Below are 27,726 nucleotides of genomic sequence, written 5' to 3'. Positions count from 1 at the left end.
CTACAAATATTTCAACATATTTGGTTGAAAACACATGTTTTTGTTCGGTTGTGGAAATGACAATTTATTTTGCAATGTCTGAAAAAAACATCAAAAAACATATTATTATAGCGTTTTTTGTTCTGTTTTTTTTTTTTATTTGTTATGGTTTATTTTCAGTTTGTTTATTTGTTTTGCTTGGTTTTTATGTTTTATTTATATTTTGTATTAAAGTACATAGCTTGATCCCATGCTTGATCCATATTCCATTCCAGTTGGTGGCGGTAATGAACCAATGAGATAGGTTGCCAACCGCCAATACACCAAAGAAGAAGAAAACGAAAACGAAAGTAACAACTGCTGACAACTAAACCTGTCGCTCACTGGATTTGATTTCATCTATGGTTCAGAAAACCTGTCTACAGATGTCGATTTAGCACAATGCCTACCAAATCTAATAACACTCGCGGACATTTATGTGTTTAATCCACAATCCATCGAGACCAGCAAGAGATTCTGGAGAACGACGCGCGCGGACTGACAACAAGCGTTACTGAGTTTAAAATACTGATAAATTCTCTTCTTAGTGGACAAGACTGCAAGTAAGTTTATTACATTCTCCATTACAGTCATTTGTTATTATTAGGAACTTCATATTGTATATTAAGCGATATTTAAATGTGAAGTTACAGAAGGCTGTTCTTCTGCTACCCCGAACAAAAGAAGAATCTGCCAGAAATTACAATCTTTTGAAGTAAAAACACAAAAAGTTTTATTGAGAAACGTTTGTTCAACACGAATATGTTTCTAAAACGTTTTCTCCCATTTCCTCTTCCGTGTTAGGCTGTTTTTTTTTTTATGTGAAATCGAAAGTATTTTTGAAGCAGACATTTACAGTAGACAGACAGATGAAGCCTAACGTCAATCAACAACAATCTGCTGTTATTAAACTCAATATTTCAGTTCGTATATAGCAATTATGATTAGTAGTATTACAATATGTCTCTTATAATTTAGGTTACTTTTACTTAATCAGTCATTGTAAACTTGAACTAATGATTGAATGGCAAACGATTCAACAATGTATAAAGATTGGGTAAATATGATTATAAAATGATATTTTACTGTAATAGAGAATATAACTAATTGCGTTCAGTTTTCCAGCATAGTGTACATTTCTGTTCCCCAATGAATTAATATTTAGAGTCAGTTAAACTCATTAAACAATCAGAAATGATTAAGAGCATTCAGTTATTTTACATGGCAATATATTTGTTTGTAACTCACTTTATTTGATAGATTGTTTTTGCTGTTGCTGTTGTTGATGATAAGTCTTTATTCTTCAATAAGATGTTGTTGATGTGTGTAAATGTTGTGATTTGCAGGTGATGCTGAAGGATTGAGTGTTTTCTGATCAGTTTTCAGGGTCAGTTTAGCTGCAGTATGTCAGAGGAAAGAGGAAAGGACTCTCTCTCTCAGATGAGTCTCTCAGAGAAACACAGGTGAGACTGCGTCTGTTTTCACACTCTCACTTTAAACTCCACTGGACTTTGTGTTTCCCTGTCAATAACACAACTTTAAGCATTGCGCTGTATTTGCAAATCTTAAAGTAACTCTGCCAGTGTTTATAAAGCCCTGTTTGCTCTATAGAAAATATCACAGTTAATAATTTGTTAATAACTGTAACGTACGGACAGAGACGGTCGGATCCATGTGCAGCACTTTATTAAAGCAAGCAGACATGAACACAGGCAAACACTTAAACAAAGGGGCAATCCAGAAACTCGTGGTCTAAACAGGCAATGGTCGAGGCAGGCAGCACAGGTTCGTGAACAGTCCAGGAAACAGGCAAGGGTCAAGAGTCCAGGGAAACACGGAGACACAGAACAGGGAATAACGCTCGGAATTGTACGCTTACAGGGTAACAAGACTTCGCAAGGGACACAGGGAAAACTCAGGCTTAAATAAGGAACTCAATAACCAATAATGAAACACAGCTGAACATAATGCAACACAAAGAGTCCAAGGGGAAACATAACATGGGGAGAGAGTGCCCTCTAGTGGCTCTCGAGGGCACCACGGCTGCTGATCGTCACATAACCCCCCCTCTAAGGAGCGGCTTCCAGACGCTCCTCGAACAATCCAGGCAGGGGGCAGAGTGAAGGCGATCCCGGGGGAGGGACGGAGGGCCAGGCCCGTGCAGGGGAACGGGACCAGAACACAGGCAAGGCGGGCCTGGGCCGTGGAGCGTGGGTGACCAGGGCGGAGCAGGACGTGAAGGCGGCCAGGGCGGAGCAGGACGTGAAGGCGGCCAGGGCAGAGCAGGACGTGAAGGCGGCCAGGGCGGAGCAGGACTTGATGGCGGCCAGGGCGGAGCAGGCTCAGGCAGAGACGAGGGCGGAGCAGGCTCAGGTGCGGTCCATGTCAGTGTCGCCTCCAAGGTCCCCGCAGAGTACCTAGTGCCCCCCCCCCAAAAATACTTGGGGAAATTCACGGGAGGAACCTCTGGGTGGTAAACGGGTTCAGGAAAGGTCTCCCGGAGCTTGAAGGGCGCAGTCAAGGTGATGCGCAGAGGCGGGGCCGGCAGGGCGAGGCGCAGAGGCGGGGCCGGCAGGGCGAGGCGCAGAGGCGGGGCTGGCAGAGCGAGGCGCAGAGGCGGGGCCGGCAGAGCGAGGCGCAGAGGCGGGGCCGGCAGAGCGAGGAGTCTGGGCACGCTCACCGGGGCCTGGCGAACCGAACGAGTCCTCCTTCTCCTCCTCCTGCGGCGGCGCGTCACAGGGCTGGCGCTCACCTGAACTGGAGATGCAGCGCTCACTTGAAGAGGAGATTCAGCGCTCACTTGAAGAGGAGATTCAGCGCTCACTTGAACTGAAGATTCACTCACTTCAACAGGAGACTCGCCCACTTGAACTGAAGACTCACTGGACAGACTAAATTCAACACTGGACACACTTGATTCACTCGACTCAGCACTTGACTCACTTGACTCGGCACTCGATTCACTCAGCTCGGTATTTGACTCACTTGATTCACTCAGCTCGGCACTTGACTCACTCGAGTCGGCTGGCACGCGCTCAAACTCCGGTTCGACCCGCGACACCTCCGCTGTCTTAGAAACAGCACTTTTAACAGGGCCAGTGCGGGATACGGGCTCGAGGGGTCCGACATGATGAGTGGTTTTGGCAGGAACGATATGCTTAGAAGCTCCTCTGACGGTCCTTAAGGGAGGATCAAACAGTTTAGCGAGCTGAGGCTTATGCGGCGTGCGGAGTGAGTGAGAGAAATCCGCCGCATACGAACCTCCCCGGCGCAGGGAAAAGAGCAGTTCCTCGAGACCCTCCTTTTCTGCGGGGAGTTCAAAAGCCTTTCTGAACAGGGCGGTAAACACGTCGAAAGGAGGAAACGACATCCGACCTGGTTCCCAAAACGTGCCTGCCCACTCCAGAGCCTTTCCAGTCAACAGTGAGCAGATGAAAGAAACGCGGTCGGTATCCGAGGCGTATAACTGGGGCTGATGTTTCAAATATAACCTGCACTGCTGAAGAAATCCTTCACACGCTTCAGGTGAGCCATTAAACTTCTCGGGAAACGGCGTACTGGAATTACTGCATGCGGTACTCACACAGGGTTGCGGTGGAACAGGTGCAGCGGGAGCTTGGGCTTGATTAGTGCTTGTGCTCTGCGGAGACCATGACTGCACGGAGCTTGCTAGTTCCTCGAGGAGAGAAGTTAGTCTCGCCAGCTGAGAACTATGAGAGGCTAGCATTGAAGCTCGGGTCTTGACCACGGCAGATAGATGCTGAAAGTCTGCTGGATCCTCGTTTGGCGAAGTCTTCTGTAACGTACGGACAGAGACGGTCGGATCCATGTGCAGCACTTTATTAAAGCAAGCAGACATGAACACAGGCAAACACTTAAACAAAGGGGCAATCCAGAAACTCGTGGTCTAAAAAGGCAATGGTCGAGGCAGGCAGCACAGGTTCGTGAACAGTCCAGGAAACAGGCAAGGGTCAAGAGTCCAGGGAAACACGGAGACACAGAACAGGGAATAACGCTCGGAATTGTACGCTTACAGGGTAACAAGACTTCGCAAGGGACACAGGGAAAACTCAGGCTAAAATAAGGAACTCAATAACCAATAATGAAACACAGCTGAACATAATGCAACACAAAGAGTCCAAGGGGAAACATAACATGGGGAGAGAGTGCCCTCTAGTGGCTCTCGAGGGCACCACGGCTGCTGATCGTCACAATAACCTTCTAGACGCTGAATTAATCCAAATAAATTACTTTAGTATTATGATTATAAAAGTATTTACAGACATTAGAAAACACACTATACACTTAATTTAATTCAAGTATGCTAACAAAACTGTCATACAGACATTTCTGCTCTCTATTCTGTCAATAAATAAAAACTTGAAATATTCTCTTAAATTATACTCTTAAAGTGCGAGTGTGTGTGTTTCTGTGGAGGATTAGATAAAGACACAGATGTGTTTCAGACACAGTTAATCCTCCTTTACTAAAGTGTTTTCTCTCTCTCTCTGTTCTTTGTGTCATCAGTGTAAGATCAGGCTCACATGTGTCCAGATCTGTGTCTCTGAAGAGTGATCAGTCTAATGATCTTCCACCAAACTTCAGTGAGAAAACACCATCATCTTATAAAAGGTATTTTGTGTGTTTATATTACATTATAGGGTTGTATTATTTGTCCACAGTGGTGTGTGTGATTGAACTTGACTGTGTAAGGGGATTTATGAAACTCACTCCAGTAACACAGTTACACAGGCAGACACAAGGAGGCATAAATTCACAATGGAAAATAAATCATGCAACTAAACATGTCCATCCATCCAACCTGTAAGACTGGAAGAACTGGTTGAAGAAATCAACCTCAACACAGGTCTATAAGACAAAGGACCTTGCTTGCAAAACAACATTTGAACTCTCACCCCACTCTTGCAGAGATCATCCAAACTCACATAAGAATTACGTTTTAAGAATTACATAAGAATTATTAAATTATGGTTTAATTTGAACAATATTATAAAGTTTTATACATATGTTTAGTATTAGTTGAAATGTCTCAGTGTGAATGGTACAAGTGTTCTATTTCCAAATAAGTAAAACAAAAGGTAATACGATTTTTAAGAGTTTAGGAATAACTGGCACTCAAAGGAATGTGGTCTCGACTTCCAAAAGGTGAATGCAAAACTCGTGAATGCTAATTTCCACTGTTCCTTTTCAAATGGTCAGCCCAGTAATTTCTACCCCCAGTAAATCTGGCCGATGCTTCACATGTGTGGGGAGTGAGAGATGGTCACACACACACACACACACACACACACGTGTCTGACCACACAACAGCAGACGCTTTACATGTGTGTGGAGTGAGAGATGGTCACACACACACACTCATGTCTGAGCGCAGTAACTTTCCCACTGTAAACTCATGTTCTACATATTAAAGGAGGTCTGGATATATAAAGATATGCAACGGAGAGCTCAGGGCTCTTTTCTGTACTCAGATTAGCCCGTGTGGTTGAGGGTCTCGTGACTCACGTAGCATACAATGTTGGGTTCACATCTTTTCCTCTTATTCTGGACCATTTGATTATTTGGATTGATGATCTTTGAACTGATTGTGAAATTGACATTATACATTTACCTGACATAATAAATTGTCAAAATAAACAGATTTTGACTTTATTTTCATTAGAGTTAAAAGGAATAGTCAAACATTAACATGTATTTAATGATGCACAGATATCATTGAAAAACCTTTTCATTTTATGGAGTCAGATGAAGCGAGTTAATACATAAGATAAAATGTATTGCATTTAATAAAAAATCCCTTTGCCATGGGAAGAGACGAACACGGATGAAACCTTCACCTCTAATCGAATACCGCCATTGGATCGATTTAGCAGGCCTTACAAACCGTAGTTATAAATGAACAAATGCACAGCTATACTGCATTTAATTACTATTTGCAATATTAAACCTTTTCAAATGTTCTTTGTGTCATCAGTGTAAGATCAGACTCACATGTGTCCAGCTCTGTGTCTCTGAAGAGTGATCAGTCTAATGATCATCCACCAGACTTCAGTGAGAAAACACCATCATCTAATAAAAGGTATTTTGTGTTACTCATTTTGTCACACGTTGATTCTTTAAAAGTTGTATCAGTGAATACCAATCATGAAACATGTTTTGGTGAAATATTTGTCAGAGTATTCACAGCTAATGCTTATTTCTCTTTCTGTAAAATATCAGTTAGTGTTTTATTAATGTGATTACAGGCTTCGATATGAGACATTAGACTCAGACCTTCAGACTCACAGGAACCACGAGAATTTTAAAGACAATCTTCTTGGGATCTTCCAGGTAGGAAAACACATTTTATAAATGTTTAATATTTATAACAAACAAATATGTTATTGACCAAAGAAATTTAATTAATCTTTTTTTCCCCCCTTTTAAACACATTTTGGCACAACTTGGTTAGCATGTTATTCTTTTAACTGGATTTTTTATATACATGGATCATAATTATTGAATAAATTGTTGATACCAAATGTAGATGTACAATTTGGCTTAAGTTGTGTATTCTGCCTTTTCTTTTACTTTTTTTTTGTAGGATCTTGAGAGGAAAATATTCACATTTCTGAAGAATGAACTGGAGAAGTTAAAGAAAATATTACAACATGAGAACACACAACACTTTGTGAAGGACTTTAATGAGAACAGATCCAGTATCAAATCAGCAGCTCTTGATCTCACACTACATTACCTGAGAGAGATGAAGCAAGATGAAGCTGCTGATGCTCTAGAAGGCAAGAGACTCGTCATCATCTGTCTGATTGTCTCTTATAAATGTAGGAGAGAAAATGAAGACTAAAACTATCTATTTTCTGTTCCTGTGTTTAGATGAGCTGTTCTTCATTCATCAGCTGAAATGTGGCCTAAAGAAGAAGTATCAATGTGTGTTTGAAGGAATGGCGAAGCAAGGTGACTCCACACTCCTGAATAACATCTACACAGATCTCTACATCACTCAGGGTGGCAGTGAACAGGTCAATACTGAACATGAGGTCAGACAGATTGAAGTTGCTTCCAGACGTCATGAAGCACAAGAGATACAGGTTAAATGCACACATTTGTTTGAAGCGCCTGAACAAGACGAGGAGATCCGAACTGTACTGACAAAAGGAGTCGCTGGCATCGGGAAATCAGTCTCTGTGCAAAAGTTTGTTCTGGACTGGGCTGAAGGAAAAGAAAATCAAGATATCAGCTTCATATTTCCTCTTCCATTCAGAGAGATGAACTTAAAGGAGAAAGAAAAACTAAGTTTGATGGACCTTATAACTCAGTTTTTCCCAGAGACAAAAGGACTGAACCTTACAAGAAGGAATCAGTTCAAAGTGCTGTTCATCCTTGATGGACTGGACGAATGTCGCCTTCCTCTGAAGTTTGATTGTAATGAGACGTGGCGTGATGTATCGTCACCAGCCTCTCTGGATGTTCTCCTAACGAACCTCATGAAGGGAAATCTGCTTCCTTCTGCTCTCGTCTGGATCACCAGCAGACCAGCAGCTGCCAGTAAGATTCCTCCAGACTGTATCGACCGGCTGACAGAGATACGAGGATTCAGCGACGCACAAAAGCAAGAGTACTTCAGAAAAAGATTCAAGGATGATATTCAAGCCGACACAATCATAGATCATGTTAAACAATCAAAGAGTCTCTTTATCATGTGCCACATCCCAGTCTTCTGCTGGATTTCAGCCACTGTTCTCCAGAACATTCTGGAGGAGAAGAGAAATAATGATGTGAGAAACACTCAGGCTGATGAGATCTCTAAAACACTGCAGGAATCAAACACTGAAGACACTCCCAAGACTCTGACACAAATGTACACACACTTTCTCCGCTTTCAGATCCAGCAGAGCCGCCGGAAATATGATGGAGAATACACACCAGATGTTTCCTGGGATAAAGACGCCATCCTTTCACTGGGGAAACTGGCATTTCATCAGCTGGAAAGAAACAACCTGATCTTCTATGACACAGACCTGGAAGCCTGTGGTCTTGACGTCTATAAGGCATCAGTGTACTCAGGCATGTGTACCCAGATCTTTAAGGAGGAAACGGGGATCGTTCTTGGTACCATGTACTGCTTTGTTCACTTGAGCATTCAAGAGTTTATTGCAGCCCTTTATGCACATCTGTTTCTAGACATCAACAAGACAAGTGTGTTTGATCATGAGTCTACAGAACAGAAAAACAGAAATGAAACCATGATTGATTTTCTCAAGACTGCAGTGGACAAGGCGCTGGAGAGTGACAATGGACACCTGGACCTTTTCCTTCGCTTCCTCCTCGGTCTGTCACTCCAGTCCAATCGACGACTCTTACGAGGTCTGTTGACACAGCGAGACGGCACTGACCAGAGCAACGAGGGGATAGTTCGACTCTTACGAGGTCTGTTAACAAAGAAAGACGACACTGACCGGAGGAACAAGGAAATAGTTCAGTACATCAAGCAGAAATTAGCAGCTAATCTTCCTGCAGAGAGATCCATCAATCTCTTCTACTGTCTGAATGAACTGAACGACCAAACTCTGGTGAACGAGATTCAGACCCACCTTAGCAAAGGAAGTCTCTCATCTGGTGACCTTTCACCTGCCCAGTGGTCTGCTTTAGCCTTTGTGTTGTTGACATCAGAGGAAGAGCTGGAGGAGTTTGAGCTTCAGAAATTCAAGAAATCAGACGAGTGTCTCATTAGATTATCGGCAGTCATTAAAACCTCCAGAAGAGCTCTGTAAGTCTTTTATATATTTTGTCATGTTTTACTCTCATCTGAAAAATGCATTTATCTCAATAGTTATTCCCCATCATAAACATGAAGCTATACCTGCGTGTGTGTGTGTGTGTGTGTGTGTGTAGACAGTTTATCACAATTTAAGACAAAATATTAAATATCTTGTAAAAATGTTTGCATGATTGTTTTGTATCATATGATACACCAGACTTGTATGACTTGTTATATAGAATTATATTATCACATACTCATACTTGAGGTAGAAAAAAAGGCATATTTTATTCATATACCCAAACTGGGGGGAAATAATGTAATTTGGTACAGAATAGATGTTATTTATATTGCCAAAACGTAATATGAAATTTTGAAAGGTTATAGATAAAACATTGAGATTTTTATAAAACAGGCTACTAAAATATAAACCCGATTCCAAAAAAGTTGGGACACTGTACAAATTGTGAGTAAAAAAAGAATGGAATAATTTAGAAATCTCATAAACTTATATTTTATTCACAATAGAATATAAATGACATATCAAATGTTGAAAGTGAGACATTTTGAATTGCCATGCCAAATATTGGCTCCTTTTGGATTTCATGAGAGCTACAAATTCCAAAAAAGTTGGGACAGGTAGCAATAAGAGGCCAGAAAAGTTAAATGTACATATAAGGAATAGCTGGAGGACCAATTTGCAACTTATTAGGTCAATTGGCAACATGATTGAGTATAAAAAGAGCCTCTCAGAGTGGCAGTGTCTCTCAGAAGTCAAGATGGGCAGCGGATCACCAATTCCCCCAATGTTAAGGCAAAAAATAGTGGAGCAATATCAGAAAGGAGTTTCTCAGAGAAAAATTGCAAAGAGTTTGAAGTTATCATCATCTACAGTGCATAATATCATCCAAAGATTCAGAGAATCTGGAACAATCTCTGTGCATAAGGGTCAAGGCCGGAAAACCATACTGAATGCCCGTGATCTTCAGGCCCTTAGACGGCACTGCATCACACACAGGGATGCTACTGTAATGGAAATCACAACATGGGCTCAAGAATACTTCCAGAAAACATTATCAGTGAACACAATCCACCGTGCCATTCACCGTTGCCGGCTAAAACTCTATAGGTCAAAAAAGAAGCCATATCTAAACGGGAACCAGAAGCGCAGGCGTTTTCTCTGGGCCAAGGCTCATTTAAAGTGGACTCTAGCAAAGTGGAAAACTGTTCTGTGGTCAGACGAATCAAAATTTGACGTTCTTTTTGGAAAACTGGGACGCCATGTCATCCGGACTAAAGAGGACAAGGACAACCCAAGTTGTTATCAGCGCTCAGTTCAGAAGCCTGCATCTCTGATGGTATGGGGTTGCATGAGTGCGTGTGGCATGGGCAGCTTACACATCTGGAAAGGCACCATCAATGCTGAAAGGTATATCCAAGTTCTAGAACAACATATGCTCCCATCCAGACATCGTCTCTTTCAGGGAAGACCTTGTATTTTCCAACAAGACAATGACAATGCCAAACCACATACTGCATCAATTACAACATCATGGCTGCGTAGAAGAAGGATCCGGGTACTGAAATGGCCAGCCTGCAGTCCAGATCTTTCACCCATAGAAAACATTTGGCGCATCATAAAGAGGAAGATGCAACAAAGAAGACCTAAGACAGTTGAGCAGCTAGAAGCCTTTATTAGACAAGAATGGGACAACATTCCTATTCCTAAACTTGAGACTGTTATTAAAAGAAGAGGGGATGCCACACAGTGGTAAAAATGGCCTTGTCCCAACTTTTTTGAGATGTGTTGATGCCATGAAATTTAAAATCAACTTATTTTCCCCTTAAAATTATGCATTTTCTCAGTTAAAACATTTGATATGTCATCTATGTTGTATTCTAAATATAATATTGAAATTTGAAACTTCCACATCATTGCATTCTGTTTTTATTCACAATTTGTACAGTGTCCCAACTTTTATGGAATTGGGTTTGTAAAATACCTACATCTCACCACATCATATACTAGTTGTCCCTCAGTTTCTCCCAGTAATTATATATTTAAATGCTTATTTCTATGAGTACTTCTGTAGTTTAAAGGGTTAGTTCGGTATTTTACACTTAAAGCCCTGTTTTAAGATAGTTTCTGATGAAATAGAACGGTTAAGATTGAAATTTGGACAAATGCTGCTGTCCCGAGAATTTTAGGTTTGTGTGTTAGCAGCCTCCACCTACACAATGGTTGTCTATGTGCACTGGAACAATCATTCATAAAACACATTAAACTTTAGTTTACTAAGACGTGAAACTCACCGTGGGGTCTGGGGTGTTCACTGATATGCTCACACAAAAATCACTGCAAAAGATGCTTTCCAACTGGTTTTATTGTAGTTTTTGCAAAAACAGTATTGCAGTAGACATACAATTTAAAAGAAAAGAAACACAACAAATTAAATGTATTTTGCTATTACATTATATCTTCATACAAAAATAAAAACTTTTGCAACTAAAAAGTTCAAAATGCCAAGCTTTGGCCAGCTTTCAAATACATTTAATTTAAGTTTAAAATAAAACTTAAATAAACAGCTTTTATATTTAGCTTTAAAGTGCTCTAGTCAGATCAAACAATCAATCATGCTAAATGAAGTACTTAACCACCAGTCAACCTGGTACTTCATACTCTTGTGTCTTCACTCGGACGCACTCTTCAATCTATCGCCGATGATATCACCAAATAAAATGCACATAAATGTGGCCCTGCTTGATATAGACTGTAACCACTGATGAACATATTCGGTTTTGATGAGAGAGGAAAAAACTATATGAGTGTGAATTATAACCTGCAACTTCTGACGCGCTTGGCAAAAGATCTAACAGTAGACCATTTAAGAACTCAAACAAAATATGCGGATCGACGCATTTACTTACGGGTTGAGCAGAGAGGCTGCACAGTTTGACCAGCGGGCAGCGGCCGTACACCAGTCCGCCGGATGCTGTTGCTAAGAACTTACAATTTATCACTATTATCAGACCGGCTCTCGCGGCCTCGAAACTCTACGACTCTCCCGATTGCCACTCCGCCCCTGCACGCCATTACAAAATATAATATGGTGGGCAGTAGCGGTTCTAGGCACGGGCGAACCGGGCAGTCGCCCGGGGCGGCATTTCTTCATGTCACATGGGGGGCGGCACGAGCAGTTAAAAAAATACTCTGTGCCGCGAAGTTTTTCTATTTTTTATCATTTCGATTCAATTATTGGCAATGGCGCCCTGCTTGCTGAGAAGGTGCCGTGCGCAGAAACGATGTCAAGGGGATCTCCTGATTAGTTCACGTATCGCGTCTTTTGCGCTCTCGAGGTCGATGTTTCAAATCCTCTATGTTTCAAATAGGCGTACGGGAAGCTCGCTCATAAACTTTTCAGCACGTGCACCCAAACACTTGGGTGTTTTTCTCTTCTCCGTAAATAAATATTTTAGCAGAGCTACAGCAAGCGTTTTTCTGTGGTGGAAATACATTAGCTACTAAAACTCCTTTGTCGTTGTGGAGAGCGCAGTGTAATAAGTGCATGGTTCTATAGCAACGACAGCCATGGGAAAATCTGTACGAATTTTACTATTAATAATAAAAGATAAGCTACTGTGCACTATAAATTTCAGGAATGTATCTTTATTGACTCATTCTTTTTATAGAGATGATTTAAATGCTGAAATATGAGGTTTATCTTTATATAAAAACCTTTTTTTTGTGTTAACCTTTTTTTAAGTTTAGTAGGTAAGATGAAAGACACTCCTTTAAAACAAATCTTTAATGTTATTACCTTGGTGAATTGATTTAACTGTGTATTGGGCTTTTTGAACAAGATTCTGTGTATGTGATCATTTTGGTCACCATATTATCTAATACTTTTCCCCGCTCGAAGGGGGTCTCGCCCTGGGTGTAATTCAAAGTAGAACCGCCACTGATGGTGGGCCGTTATCGGCGTTAACTTGCTGCGTTAAAGTGAGACTCTTATTGAGCGGTAAAAAAATATTGCCGTTAATCTATTCTCAAAGTTGGCTTGGGAGCTGGGTCTATACTATACAAGCTTTGATGACTTTTACCTTGATATATAGCGCAGATGTATACCTAGCCGTATTGCACTAAGGGGCAAGGGGCATTTAATACCAATCTGTTTATCCAGACATTAGGAAAATATCAGTCAATGCATTTTATATTTAATATGAGGGAAATACACATCTGTAACGGACGTGACACAAAAAAAAAAAAAAACCTTTAGGTGAACAAAAAGTAATAATACCCATCAGTTGAAGAAAGGTTGGCTCTCCACGGAACATAAAATATTAATTTTGTATTATTTTTTATGTACGCATTTATGAGGGGAAAAACAATGTTATGTGACAGTTCCCCGTTACGGACTTGACCACTCTGAAAGCGGCACTGAAAGACTGCTTTAAAACTTTCACATTAAACATAAAGCACAAAGCCTTTCATTAAGTTGAATTTCGCTTTGTATTAATTTTATGTTAATTTTAATCAATGTTTCATCAACCAATTGCCTGGATTTAATAAATAAGAACTAAATATAGCAGACAATAGATAATCACGACACAGAGGCGTCAGCGTGTGAACTGAAGCTCGTCTTGTGAGTCATAAATGAACCGAAACACAGCGCATAAGGCAGGCCTACTTGCCTCAGGAGTACAATGGGTGCTATGAGGTGCGACTGTATAATGTAGAGAATAATTACGAAAATGGAGAGAAAATATAAATCGGGCGCATTAAAAGGAAAAGAACGAGATAGTCTTTATGTTTTATTAACATTGTCACCACCCTTGGACTATCCGTGTGTTTTGATTCACCACGTGTTCCCCTCGTCTGAGTTCTCCGCCCTCATCTGTTACCATGGACACTAATCACCTCCCGCACAGCTGACTGTCATTTGTTAATCATCTTCACTGTGTATTTAGTTCCTGCCTGCCTTCACTCCCTTGTCCGGTATTGTTTGTGTTTTACACGCTGTATTCCTGTCTGCCTGTTCCTGAGTGTCATTTATTAAAATCAGTGTTTATTCTATCTTCCTCCTCGTCTTCCTTGACCCGCCCCGTGACAAACGTGAGCTTACTTGGCTCAACAAGTGACACTTTATTACATATGGTAGCAGAGAGCCCCATGATAAAGAGTCTAGCTCCGCCTCTGCTCATCTTACAAACTACCTGCAAGGTTATTTATTTGGGTAGCATACATATTCTGAATGCCTTCAATGCCTGAATGCCTTCATGAATTCAAATGAGCCATTTTAATCTAGATTAATTCCAAGATTACCGTGAGATTAATCTTGATAAAAAAAATAAAAAAAATCCATGCCCACCACTAAGGCATAAAAAAAAAAAATGTTCGGTTCCAGTCTCCGACCGACCCTGTCAATTTATGTGCGACCCAAATTTATTTTATGAGCTTGGGGAAGAAATAATACACATTTAAAATCAGCTTGTGTGTGTGTAACATGCTGGGACACACAAGGTGGTAGAGTACATGTACAAGTAGGCTATGTTCAGTGTTGGGTAAGTTACTCTAAAAAAGTAATTAATTACTAGTTACTAATTACCTCTTCAACAGTGTAATTAGATTACTGCACTAATTACTCTCTCTAAAAAGTATTTAATTACTTTTAATTACTTTCCAAATCCTATATCAATCTCAATCTCCATACAAGGATAGACATGAATCTGTTTTAATTCTTTCAAATAAAAACTATAAAATTGCATGAATTATCCTTAAACAGACCAAGGTGGAGAAGGTTACATTATAAAAACATACTTTTTAGCATCAGACAATACATTTTGATGTTAAACCCACTATTGTTTTATGTCTGATCTCATGACATTTATCACTTTTTTCATACATTTTTTACAATAATTCATACGAATTTGTACGAGTGCGGTCGTACGATTTAGACACTTCATAAAATGCATACGAATTACTGTGAGATCGGATTGATCTATACACAGTATTTACCTCAATTACATCAGAAGTAACTGTAATTAAATTACAGATAAATTAAGAGTAATCCCTTACTTTACATTTTCAAGGGAAAAGTAATTAAATTACAGTAACTAATTACTCAGTAATTAGTTACACCCAACACTGGCTATGTTATTGAAAAACAGAGTCGCCTATCCATCGCTACTGTAATGTAAAAAAAAAAAAATAATAATAATAATAATAATTTCCTTTCTATTCCTTGCTGCCACTGGAGAAAAAAAAACAAAAAAACCTACCAACCCATGACCTCAACTGACAACCAACCGTAACCAAACTTTTTTCAAAAAATGTTATGCCTAATATATATATATATATATATATATATATATATATGAATCTTTTTTTTGGAATTCTATTAATCGATTTTCAATCGGTAAAGCTTGAATTGCGATTTTGTGCACACCCCTAATATTAAGTGTCCCCAATTAAGAAAGACAGAGGCAACACTGGCAAGAACCTAAACTCTATCAGGTGACATAAATAGAGAAAATATACTATAGATATAACAGCTTTACACAAATATTTTTTCAAACATGCTTCATTTTGTCTTGGAAATTTGTCTCTGTATAAAAAACACTATTGTTCAGGAAATTGTAGTTTTTAAAGGTAAATGTTAGTTTAACTCGGCCTCTTTGCTGTATATGCTGTTTATGTATTAAATAAGTGGAAAATTTCATTCATATTAGTATATAGAAAATGTATTGTATGTGTACAATCTAATTCTGTGTTGTGACTTTATTGTAGGTTAAATAATTGTAACTTAACAGACAAAAGCTGTTCATCTCTGGCTGCAGTTCTTGGATCAGACACCAATCTGAAAGAGCTGAACATGAACAATAATAAACTGCAGGATTCAGGAGTGAAGCTGCTCTGCACTGGACTGAAGAATATAAAGTGTAAATTGGAGATACTGAGGTAAGTTGAGCCACAGGAGTCACATGACTAGAGTGAGGTGCGATGACTGACAGGACGATGCCGGAGGCAAAAGCGCAAGATAACTTTTGTGAAAAAGATCTTTTATTTATTTGTTACAACGTGGGTATACCATATTAATCCTGTCATTGTGCTATTTTATTGTTGTTGTGTATAAAGGATTATTATGCTCTTAGGGCTAATTAATACCCGGTGGCAACCACCAAAGATTGTCCGATCAAAACAGTAAAGGGTGCCCGTTTAGGAGGGGCCAGATGCACACACCACTCACAGACCACCAGGGCTGGATTAACCATTAGGGCAACTGGGCTCTTGCCTCAGGGGCCCATGACATCTAAGGGGTCCTGGGCACCAGGGGCGGAGTGGCAATCGGGAGAGTCGGGAGTTTCCCCTGTGGGCCGGTTGTGTTTCGAGGCCGCGAGGGCCGATCTGATCAAATTTATTTATTGCAAGTTGGCCATGCGCACTTGGGGCCCAAGCGAGGGGAAGAATTTTTTTTTTTACTTTTTAGATAACGGAGCGTATATTTGCACTAAGTGTCTGTCTTTTTAGCAAAAGAAGCTTGTCACGAAATAGCTACGGTGGCGCAGGTCGTAGGGCTTGAAGCTTTTGATGCTCTCGACCCGAGTTCGAAACCGTCTTTTTCTGAACTCTCTCTTCTACCTTTTCCCAACACATATGAGATGTAAAATGTATACCCTAACAGAAAGGTCTCTAGCGCTATATTTTGCCAACAAACTAAAATCGAAACCATGATATGGCTTTGTGCCTTTATAAAACAGCACAAGACTTTAAAGGGTTAGTTCACCCAAAAATGAAAATTAAGTCTTTAATTACTCACCCCCATCCTGTACCAACCCTGTAAGACCTTCGTTCATCTTCGGAACACAAATAAAGATATTTTTGATTGAATCTGAGAGCTGGATCAGTCCTACATAGACTGCCTAAGGCAGTGTTTCCCAACCCTGTTCCTGGCGGCACACCAACACTGCGTGTTTTCTTTGTCTCCCTAATCTAAAACACACCTGATTCAACTCATCAGCTCATTAACCCATCTGATTATGAGCTGATGAGTTGAATCAGGTGTGTTTGATAAGGGAGACAAAAAATACACGCAGTGTTGGTGTGCCGCCAGGAACAGGGTTGGGAAACACTGGCCTAAGGGACTGGCTCTTGACGGCCCATAAAGTCATTAAAGAAAAGGTTTAAATATTCCATGTGCCTACAGCGGCTCAATTATAAGTTTATCAAGCGACGAGACTACTTTTTCTGCGAAAAAAACATAAATAACGACTTTATTCGACTATTCCATTACTTCCTTATGGGCACATGCGCGAGAACTGAGACGAGGACGTTCTCCTTCGATTACTTCTTGTTACCGGCTGCTCACGCCCCCACCAGGGGAGAAAAACAATCCAACCGTCTCCATTGATTTGCATTGCGAGAGGCTGCCTCCTTGTCATTTATGACTTATAACAAAAAACAAAACAATGTTTAAAAGCTGTTGTGAGACAAGGAGTACAGCAAACAAGCCAAATAATGCAGAAATTGTTTTTTTAAAGCTGATGGCTACTACTCTGAGAAGCACGCCCATAATTCATAATTTAACCTGAATCTATTTTATCTGAAATTCTGTACGTTGATTTATTTTATTTTTTTTGTATCTGAATTTGTGGGCATTGAAAAATATTCATCGAAATTCAGGTTTTTAAAATGGAAATTTTCATAGGCCTGTTTAAAGGTGCAGTGTGGGATTTTTAGCGACATCTAGCGGTTCGGTTGTGAGTTTGCACCAGGTTTGCACTAAGGGCTCAGCCCACTGCTCACCCCTCCCTTTCGAAGAAGCTACGGTTGCTAAAACGGGACAAACATCTCGTCGGCTGAGACAGCAGAGAATAGCCAGAGTAAGACAAGAGTGTGTAACATTGTCATTGTTTCTGTACCACAATCCATAAATCACATCATGGATACAAGTAGTGATATGATGGACTATGTGTCAAAATGATTAATGGGTTTTTAATTAACCCATTAACCTTTGACCCGCCCCCTCCCCGTGCCCTGTGTTTGACCCGGCCCCTCCTCCCTGTGTCCTTGGGTGACCTTGACCTGTGGTGACCTTGTGTCGTATGACCTGGTGTGTAATTGAATAATAGGTGTGTCATGCGTCAGACCTCGTGATTATAAGGGAATCATTGATACGATGTAAGATTTATGTTCGAAGGGGATCTCTTGTCCTTGTGATTATAAGGGAATCGTTGATATGATGTAAGGTTTTATGTTTGAACGGGCTCGTCCCACCACATTCCAGAGGAGAGGGGGATTGGTGGGGAAGGAGAAAGTGAGAATATCAAATGCGTTACACTAAAGTTTAAAAACATTCTTTAAAATTGTATAAATGAAATGATTATTTTACATTTAGTCAGTTACAGATATTTTATACTAACTAGATTTGAAAAACATTCTTTAAAATGGTATAAATATACTATTCCACACTGAAGTTGAAAACCATTCTATGATATGAATTAAATGGTTTGAAAATATCTAATGTCTTTCTAAACGTCTACAGATCCAATTATTTTAAACAAAAATAAACTCATCTTACATTTTCATATGCAATACATGCATACGTCCATGAATGGGTGTGCAAAATAAGTTGCAATACAAAATATCCCCAATGTGAAAGAGTATATAACTGAAATCCTTATAAAATAAACGATATACGATAAATATCTTACTGAACCAATTAATTAAGCAATAAACAAACTCATCTTACATGTTTTAGAGATTTGAAGAAGTAGCTCCTAACACACAGATGTCCAAATACAATTCATGAATGGGTTGTGTTTAATATTGTGAATGTGATACAAAAGATCGTGAGAGTTCTCCTCAAGCGTTCCTCACACACACTCCCGTTTAAGATGCTTATGTGTGTGTCTGTGTGCGTGTGTGTCGGCGTGTGCGGTCAGTGATTAGACTCATCCATTGTAAGCCATCGAATAGTGTTAATTCCATATCGTAGTAAAAAGCATAAAAAATCATGTGACTGTGATCCGTGAATTAGTCATTGTTACATTTCCAACGCCTGCAGATACAACGTATTTTTATCGCAAGAGATAGGCAGCACGATGTTAATGATGTTAATTTACCCTGAAAATCTAATTTGTTAAAATATACAATAGACCTCTAACATCAATGTGAAATAGCAGGTTGTTTTCGGGGGTCTGTGTAAAAACTTGACTTGAACTAAAAGTATATCTTTTATTTATCAGGGTGCATGTAAAGAACTTTGAAGAACTTTGAAATTTGGTCATCTCATACGTCATCACACACATGTGAATATACATGTTCAATATATACTTAAGTTTTATCTGTAAGAAATTTACCATATAGACCTGTCTATCTTCAGAGAGAGGGGGACAAAGAAGACATTTAGAGTCTGTGATGCCTCAGGCCGACCCCATTGATATAGGCTGCTTATAAGGCCCTTCCGTTCGCCAGGGCATCTTGTGAGAAAGAAGTTACTTAACAATCATTTATGATAGCTTCAGGATATAGGGTGACAGAGCAGATGAGCCTCTGTGCATCGTGTAGTGTTAGTCTGCGAACGCCTTTCCAGAGCTTTTTGTTCGTACTAAATTTATTTCAAAGCATAATCATAAAAGTTTAAATATGATATTTTAAAATGAAAGGTTTTAACACATTTGTATCTTCTATTTATCTTTCAGAAGATAAACTTATGATTTTTTTTTTAATGTGACCTAAAGTATAATTTTTATCAATATAGCCATAGCCATAATGATTTTTGTACTGTAACAGCATTCTATCCTGTACACCTAAAACATGACCGTCACAGAAAACTGCCATTCATATTCCCAAAATAAAAAAAAATTAAAATAAATAAATAATTTAATATAATTTCTAAGCTGTTTTGCATCCACAAACTAACACTAAGTCGGTTCCATAAACCTAACTAGTCTCTATTTTTAAATGAAATGATTATAAATAAAGTTTATAACTTGTTACTAAAACATAGTTTTTAGCTATATATATATATATATAACACATAGAGCTGAAGAAATAGTTCATTAGTATTGATAAATAAACTATCAAAAAAAAATTATCACAAACCAAGTTTAAGTTGGGATAATATACAGTGTGAGATGAAGCTTCACATCCTCCACACAGAGACAGAGGCGATACAGGCTAGATGAGCCTCTGCGGGATAATGTCACAGTAAAGCTAGTCTGCTTTATTTTATTTGGAGTTTTATTCATACTAAATTCAATTAAAAGCGTAATAATACAAGTTTAAATAGAATATTTTAAAATTAAAAGACTGTTTACATTAAGTTTTTAAAGATTTTATTAAAATCGTATCTTAAATTTACCTTCTTAGAATACTTCTGTATGATATGCATTAACTTAACCTAAGGTACTGTTTTTACTAAACGGCGTTTATTCAAAATAAAATAAAATGTTATAAATCAAGAACTGTGCTTTTGCGTCTTGGATCTTATTTCAAACAGTATTTTTGTCCATGTGACATGAAACATGTTGTCAGAATTTGACCCAATGTTTTTGTTGTTGTTGTTTTAAAGAAATCCCAGGACTCTACATTTCTCTTATTTAGATTAAAGCCACAATATGTCTTTTTTCTGCATTAAAAATAGCACAAATAATTGTATCTATGTTATATATTTCTGTTAGATGTGTACTTACATTATCCCGACAGTTTCCACCAAATTTCAAATACGGAGAAATTTATAGTTTAATTCGAAGACACGGGACGTTTCTTTATTTCCGTTTCGTCGCCCGTCTATGGCGTCATATAACCTTTGCGGAACCCGGCGAAACCGCCAAACACAAAGGGGAACACTGGACTACCGTCAATAAAGCAAAGAAAATGACGAAGAAAAAAAAAGTAGTACGTATTTTTATGTGTGTAAATCACGTGCCCGCTCACGAGCGCTCACTCTTAACAGACACACTGTCCCCGGTGCTGCTCGCGCATAAAGCGCTCCCCGTTCACAGTAACCGTGTCGTCTCATTCAAAACAGCTAAACAGCAAAAAAAACCTCTTAGTTTAGCCTTTAGCACATAGTGGATGAATAACGCAAACCCAGTCAAACGTTTGACTGCAGTATCTTATGTGCTTTATAATCCGGTGCGCTCTATATATGAAACATGTTCTCAAATAGGTCATTCATCGAAGTAGCGTAATATTAATATTTATATTCGTCTGTATTAAATAGTTATGGACCACGATTACGCTTTGCCTGCACGTTCTGCTGCTACAGCCAGCTCATTAGCTAAAGCTCAAACGTACCTGAAAAATATGACCCGAGAAGGGTTTGGGACAGGAGAAGCATGACACAGGTAAACATTGGGGTTGCATTTAAAGCTTCTCGACAAGCTAAATCTACAGAGAGATGCCGTATATCCGTATATTTTGTGAAACGATGATGTCATGTCATGAGCTGAGCTGGTTGTCATTGACAGCGACAACAACTCCCGTGAGCCCACGCTCTTTCCCGACGTCATCAAAGTACGTCTTTTGTTATTATTTTAAACGAGTGACCCCTGGTGGCCAAAAATCGCATACTGTACGTTTAAGTTGTATCAATATTGTATTAATATTGTACCTCTGTGGCCCATGACGCAGCATAAGTAAAGTTTGTCCTGAGTGAATATTTAATTTTACTCATCTTCATTCAAAGCATGATCTTACTTTTTCTACGGTAGCTATGATCTATTTTATGTATACATATATTGTATTCACTTGAATTGGTAAAAAAAGATTTCTTGTATTCCCCAAACTATCCTCTTTAATTGTGGGAACACAGGGTGAAACTCTTCACAGAGAATATACTAGATCGGTTATCTACTCAGAATATATGTAGAATTTGAAAATGTTTTCATTTGTTGATGCTCTGTCTGTAACATGAACTGACTTTGGCGGGAGAGCTGATAATACTATATTGCAGGAAACCTGCCTTTTGACCTCCTCCATTTTGGAGGCTATTTGTTAAAGACCATACAAGTTAGTCCTTAAAGGTACACTGGCTAGGAATTTCTCCCATCTAATTGTATTTTCAAACGAACAGTACTCTCTAGCGCCTCACTTTTTCATTTTACTTCATCGAGTTTAACGATATACATGTTTTACAGTTATACTGTCTATATAATGAATTACACAACCACGGAAAGAAAAAGCTTGTAATTTAGGCCATAACATTGACGTTATAGGTCAAGAAGAAAGCGGGCAACTTCGGCGTCCCCACCAAAGTCTTCGTCATTCATTAGCACTATCCACCTGGGAAAAGCAATCCCGATATTTACCCTCATTTTGAATTTGTCGGCCACATTTCCCTTTAAATAAAACATTTATGCTTTTTTTTTTTTTTGGCTATGAGGAGGATTGCATTATGAAGTATACCGGGCAGTGCAGCCTTTCAGATATGCCGGGGCAGGGACAAGCGCCTCTCGCTGACCTCCCTGGCCGCTTCAGCTGGTTTCAGTCAGTCAGCTCTGAACGAAAAGGCAGGCTAGTGCGTTTTGTCCCTCTCTGCTATTATAGTTTTTCAAGATGGCGGAACGACATGAAGGCATCCATGGACTTACCCGTACCATGTAAATAAAGGAGAGAATTTTTTTTCGCTTACAGGGAAAAGTCAGAACATTGGCAGAGCTAATTTTACACCAATGAGATCATATTTTTGAATAAAGACATTGATTTTAGCTATTAAAATACTTTTTAAAAAACTACTGTACCAGTAGTTTCAGATGTGTTTCAGATGTGTAAATTACAAAACAGCATTTTCAACTGAGGGAATCTACACATGAGAAATCTTCAGAAGTCATAACTTCAGGGGTTCCTGAGAATATTTAATTTTCTTTAAAACTTCAAAGATGGAGTTTAATGACACTAGCTTGCGACGTACCACCCAAAATCAAATACTCTAAATGATTTACCACTTTTTCAAAGAACAAAAATATATCCTCATACCTGTTTTGTTCTAGTCTCTTAAATACACAACAAAACAAGATAATCATGCCGCCAAATACATCTGATTTGACTAAACCATGAATTATTTATTTATTTATTTATTTATTTTTTGACAGACCTACAGAAATGCATGTTGATACAAGTTCCAGGCATTGTGCAAACAGGCAATGTTTGAGAACCCTAATATTGGTGTAATCTCTGCGCAGTCTCAACCACAAATGCAAAACTTTGTGGTGGGTGATACGGTCATAGCTTCACTTAAGGAAAATATTATGGAAGTAATTTTCAAACTGTAGTACATTTATTTATATTTATTAATATCATGGGTTCATGTTGTGTTTGTTTGTTTGTTGTTAATTAATACCTTTATTTTGAACTAACACTTCAATATCCACCACAAAATTAAAGAGATGAGTGTGCTAATGGTGTTGTCTGACCCCAAATAATCAGATAATGGGGTGTTCACAAGCTACAGTGAGATAGTCTCCTGCAAATTATGTGTGTAAATAGTAGTGCTTAAATCTTTGGGTGTATTTTTATACGGCAACATATTTTGTCACACCATAGCGATGCAAAGTACTCTAGCCTGTGGAATAACTTTAAAACATAATCTTTATACAGTAATTCGAAAGAAAAGCTGTGAAAAGCAGTGTTTATAATAAATAGACAAAAGTTTGCAAATTATGGTTTTATTACTATTACTATTCAGAAGTCACTGTTTCACATTTTGTATGTTGGTTTTAGGTAAAAAAAAAAATTATTTCTTTGATAGCTGTCAACATTCAGTCTTTATAGGAATAAATGACCATTACGATTTTAAGCGATAGTCTTTCTGAGAAAGTTAGACTAAATTGATACTGTGTTTAGTGCAACTTACCCTCTTTGTGGAATCACACAAACTATTAACATGCTGTTAATAAGTAAGTATTGTTTACTTAAGTTACTTACCAATTACTTATAAGTATTAATTACGAAAAGTAAGCGCATGCTGCTTCACAATTAAACTATTGCTTTGAGAGATGCCTATTCATTAAAGCGTGAGGCTGTTAAACAAAGTTCAGTAAAATCGGCAGATAACATTGCACAAAGTAAATTCTAGTGATCAACATGCTAAAAAGTAAATACAACATGAGCCATACAGAAAAGCCACTTGTGATCAGTTTTGTATGTTTGTAATTGACATTTTATATACTAGTCGATTACGCAGTTAACATCAGGCTTCTTTTGTTTTTGAACAGTTGGGAAAAACTATAATCTCCGAGCGTGGTCAATCTTATAGGAATTTATGAAAACATGAACAGATATTTCTACATGAGATATTTCTTTTAGAACATCTTTCAGCTATGTCTACGAAACATCGACATGCAAGATGAGTATTGCCGTATTTCTGTTACCCATGAACAGAGCCGGACAGTAACGGAGTACATTTACTTGAGTACAGTACTTAAGTACAATTTTGAGGGATCTGTAATTTACTCGAGTATCATTCTTGGGGAGTACTCATGGGTAGATTTGAGAGGGAAAAATTGTACTTTGTATTGTTTTTTCTTTAATGTTAAATAAAGCAACAATTTACTTTCTCTAAGGTATTGACATTAACATTTTTATAACTCAATGTAGGAGGTTTCTGTCCATAAATGTTAGTACTGTGGCAGTAGTAATGCAATATGTAGTACTTTTAAAAACAAGTACTTCAGTACTTTTACTCAAGTAGACATCTGACTGTAGTACTTTTACTTGAACTTGAGTAAATTTAGCAAGGGTTATTTGTGCTTTTACTCAAGTAATAAAGCTGTGTACTATGTCCGCCTCTGCCTATGAAACTATTATACTTTCAAACTCGTCTAGCTATTGCCCATTTTACAGCACAGTCTTAGATACACAGTTATTTTGCATATGTGGTTAAACAACAGTTAAGCTAATGAATTACCGTTGATAAGCGATATTTTTATGCGAAAGGTGGGATGTGTACACCGATAACTTTGACACAAGAGTTCATTTTTAACAACGCTATTATAACACTGATCGTATTTTGGATGTTCTTTTCTTTACACTTCCAGTTAGTGAATTCTAGGTCTTCTCTTTGTTCATATACGACAGTATTCACATGAAATGGCATGATTTAGCCTAATAAATGACGGTCTAAACCGCATTATATTATTACCATCCTAGTTTTTAAATAGCGCTTAAATGTATATTTTATATTTTAACCCTTTATGCGAATATAGAATACCGCACAAGAATCTCTGAAATATTTTTTTTTGTGTAAAACATCTATGTAGATCTATCAATGTTTGTAAAAATACAGCAAAACAAAGAATAAAGACATCTTTCTACCAGTGACACTCAAAATCTGGGGATACAACAAAATAAAGTATCTCGAGCCTGCACTGATTCGCCAGCAAAATATGTAGCATGGTTTGAAGAAACACTTTAATAACTAGTTAACAAGCACCGGCTGATTAAAGTGTTTCTTCAAACCATGCTACATATTTTGCTGGCGAATCAGTGCAGGCTCGAGATACTTTATTTTGTTGTATCCCCAGATTTTGAGTGTCACTGGTAGAAAGATGTCTTTATTCTTTTGCCAATCTTTTCAAAACAAGCTTGCCGGCAATTGTCCAATCACACACTGCCATTTGAACTTACATGTTGGGCGGGGCGCGGACAACGGATACTGACTGTCTGTGGTATTCCATTATAGCTTCGGATATTTCAACAGAAATCATGTATTTTCCAAATTTTGCTTTGTTATTTCACTGACTCTGACCTATGTGGATAGCACCGATCTAATATTGAGAGAACACACGAGCAGATTACCAGGTCGTCAGCTCCCGCGAACAATTTAGCAGTGAAGAGGACAACGCAGAGGTGCGCCGCCACGACATGGACAGAGCAAGATACTGCCAGAAAAGATCTTACTTCTTGATGGTAAGTTTATTAGTTTAAGTGATTAGTATAATTGGCTTTATTCTCACTTTGGGTTTAGAAAATATTTTCAGAAGTTGATGACGATGTTCTGTGGATTACTGGCGTTTCTGTTGATTTGACACTAAAGCGAGTTAACGTTTATCCATTGACGTCTATCAACTTAATGTTATAGATCTAACAGTTAGACAGTGAAAACAACTATAAAAACATTGCACACTGTGTTTGCAGAAAAAAAGGTTATTAATGGTGATTACACAACAGGCTTGATTGTCCCTAAGTAACTTCTTGTGTTTTAAATATTATAATATATTTTAAACTCTAATAAAACTTACACATTTGTGATATTTAATTCATAGTAAAATCTAATTAATTATTAGTAGGCTGTCAGTTTTCATGTCAATTCGATAAATAAATTAAGTTGTAATCACCAACTATAAGCTTTCACAAAACCAATTATTAAATATCTTGCACTGAGAAATTAAAATGATGTTAAATAATGAAATGAGAGATTTTATATTTAATATTTAGCCTAACCAAGGAATTTGCACATTGCAAAGACATTTTTTTATTAAACCTAACCGTGAGTAGATGAGGTCAAGTCGAGTAAGTAGTAGTTGATCCTCTTGATTTGTAACTTTTTGTTGGTGAAAAACAACAAAAAAGGCAATAGTGTGTCATGTAGCAGCTAAGTAGCTAAGTGACCTATTATATATTAACACGTATTTGAAAAATGAATATGTATTTTGCCTGATTATGCATTGAATTATGCAATCACATAATCGTGTTTTTCTCGAGGGACTGATTTTTATGATTTTATGTGTGGTATTCAGCTTTTTTACATTTAATCAAGTCGTTATCAGCTGTCACCAACTTGTAACTTTCAATAGAATGTTCTGTCTTTATTAATAATGAATAATTAATAATAGCGTGGAAGTTACAGTAATGGTTCATTAAATATGTTTCACCATTTAAACAAAAGACAAATTATATATGAAGAACACAAACTAGTGTTTGTTCTGCCCTAACTTTGTATAACATGCGACTTTATTTTTTCTTGTAGAGCTTCCAGGGATATTATCATCTCTCAAAGAGGCCCTGGAGTCCATGAAACGAGGTTCATTCAGCTCAAGCCCAAGATCATCTGAGCTGTGTCTTCCTGAAACCTCAGAAATGGTTAGAAAATTCTTTATGATAAAGAAAAATCCTATTTGTTATAATAATTATATCTGACTTTTTGTGCATTAATACTTCAGTAAGTGTTCTGAATTAAGTAACAAAGTGACAGCTTTTTATTAAATGAACAAGTTTATACTAATGCTTGTTTTTTTTATTCTTTCCAGATTTCCCTCGGTGGTTCTGATGTCCCCAAAAGAGTCTATGGCAGACTGAAAAAGTCACGAACTTCTCTTTTTACTCAAGATTTGGCCACTTTACTTTTTGCTATTGTATTTCACTTTGTTTGACTTAAAGGATTAGTTCACTTTAAAAAAAAAAAAAAAACCTTTTGCTGATAACTTACTCGCCCCCATGCCAAGATATCCATGTCATTCTTTCTTCAGTTGAAAAGAAATTAAGGTTTTTGATGAAAACATTCCAGGATTTTCTCCATATAATGGACTTCATTGGGGACCAAACGGTTCAAGGTCCAAAAGACAGTTTCTATGCGAACTGTTCAAAGGGCTTTAAACGATTCCATCCAGACGATGAATAAGGGTCTTATCAAGCGAAACGATCGGTCATTTAAAAAAAAAAAAGTTTAAGTTTTATAAGCTCAAATGGTCGCCTTGCTCTGTTCTGTTATGCATGTTCATGACTCTCCTATTTGAACTCGTTCATCAAAATTAACAAATATTTTTCCGAGTCATTAGGTTCATTCAATGAACGAAATGAATGAATTGACTCGAAAAAAGATTTGTCAGGGCTGCCAACTCTCAAGCATTCAGCACAAGACTCTCGCAATTGAGCCAATTCTCATGCTTTCACGACAAATTGACTGTTAGCCATTGGACCCTGAACC

At 38.2% G+C, this 27,726-nt stretch overlaps 1 protein-coding gene and 1 long non-coding RNA gene across 2 annotated transcripts; both read left to right on the top strand.

Annotated features, from left to right (window-relative positions):
• Window positions 1-317: 317 nt before the first annotated feature.
• Window positions 318-15,759, top strand: LOC120480112 (protein NLRC3). Its single transcript, XM_089122532.1, has 8 exons — window positions 318-581; window positions 1,365-1,481; window positions 4,546-4,650; window positions 6,014-6,118; window positions 6,285-6,369; window positions 6,623-6,818; window positions 6,913-8,806; window positions 15,585-15,759. The coding sequence occupies exons 2-8, from the start codon at window positions 1,423-1,425 to the stop codon at window positions 15,757-15,759; spliced, it is 2,619 nt and encodes an 872-aa protein (XP_088978658.1). The 5' UTR covers window positions 318-581; window positions 1,365-1,422.
• A 9,654-nt stretch (window positions 15,760-25,413) lies between these two features.
• LOC120479932 (uncharacterized) lies at window positions 25,414-27,261 on the top strand. Its single transcript, XR_005622995.2, has 3 exons — window positions 25,414-25,709; window positions 26,770-26,882; window positions 27,050-27,261. It is a non-coding gene; the product is annotated as an uncharacterized LOC120479932 (long non-coding RNA).
• Window positions 27,262-27,726: the final 465 nt, after the last annotated feature.

This window comes from Pimephales promelas, chromosome 2 (assembly GCF_988280905.1).
Source record: "Pimephales promelas chromosome 2, fPimPro1.hap1.1, whole genome shotgun sequence".
NCBI classification, from domain to species: Eukaryota; Metazoa; Chordata; class Actinopteri; order Cypriniformes; family Leuciscidae; genus Pimephales; species Pimephales promelas.
Note: the sequence above shows the minus strand (reverse complement) of the source record. Positions and strands in the feature narration are given on the sequence as shown.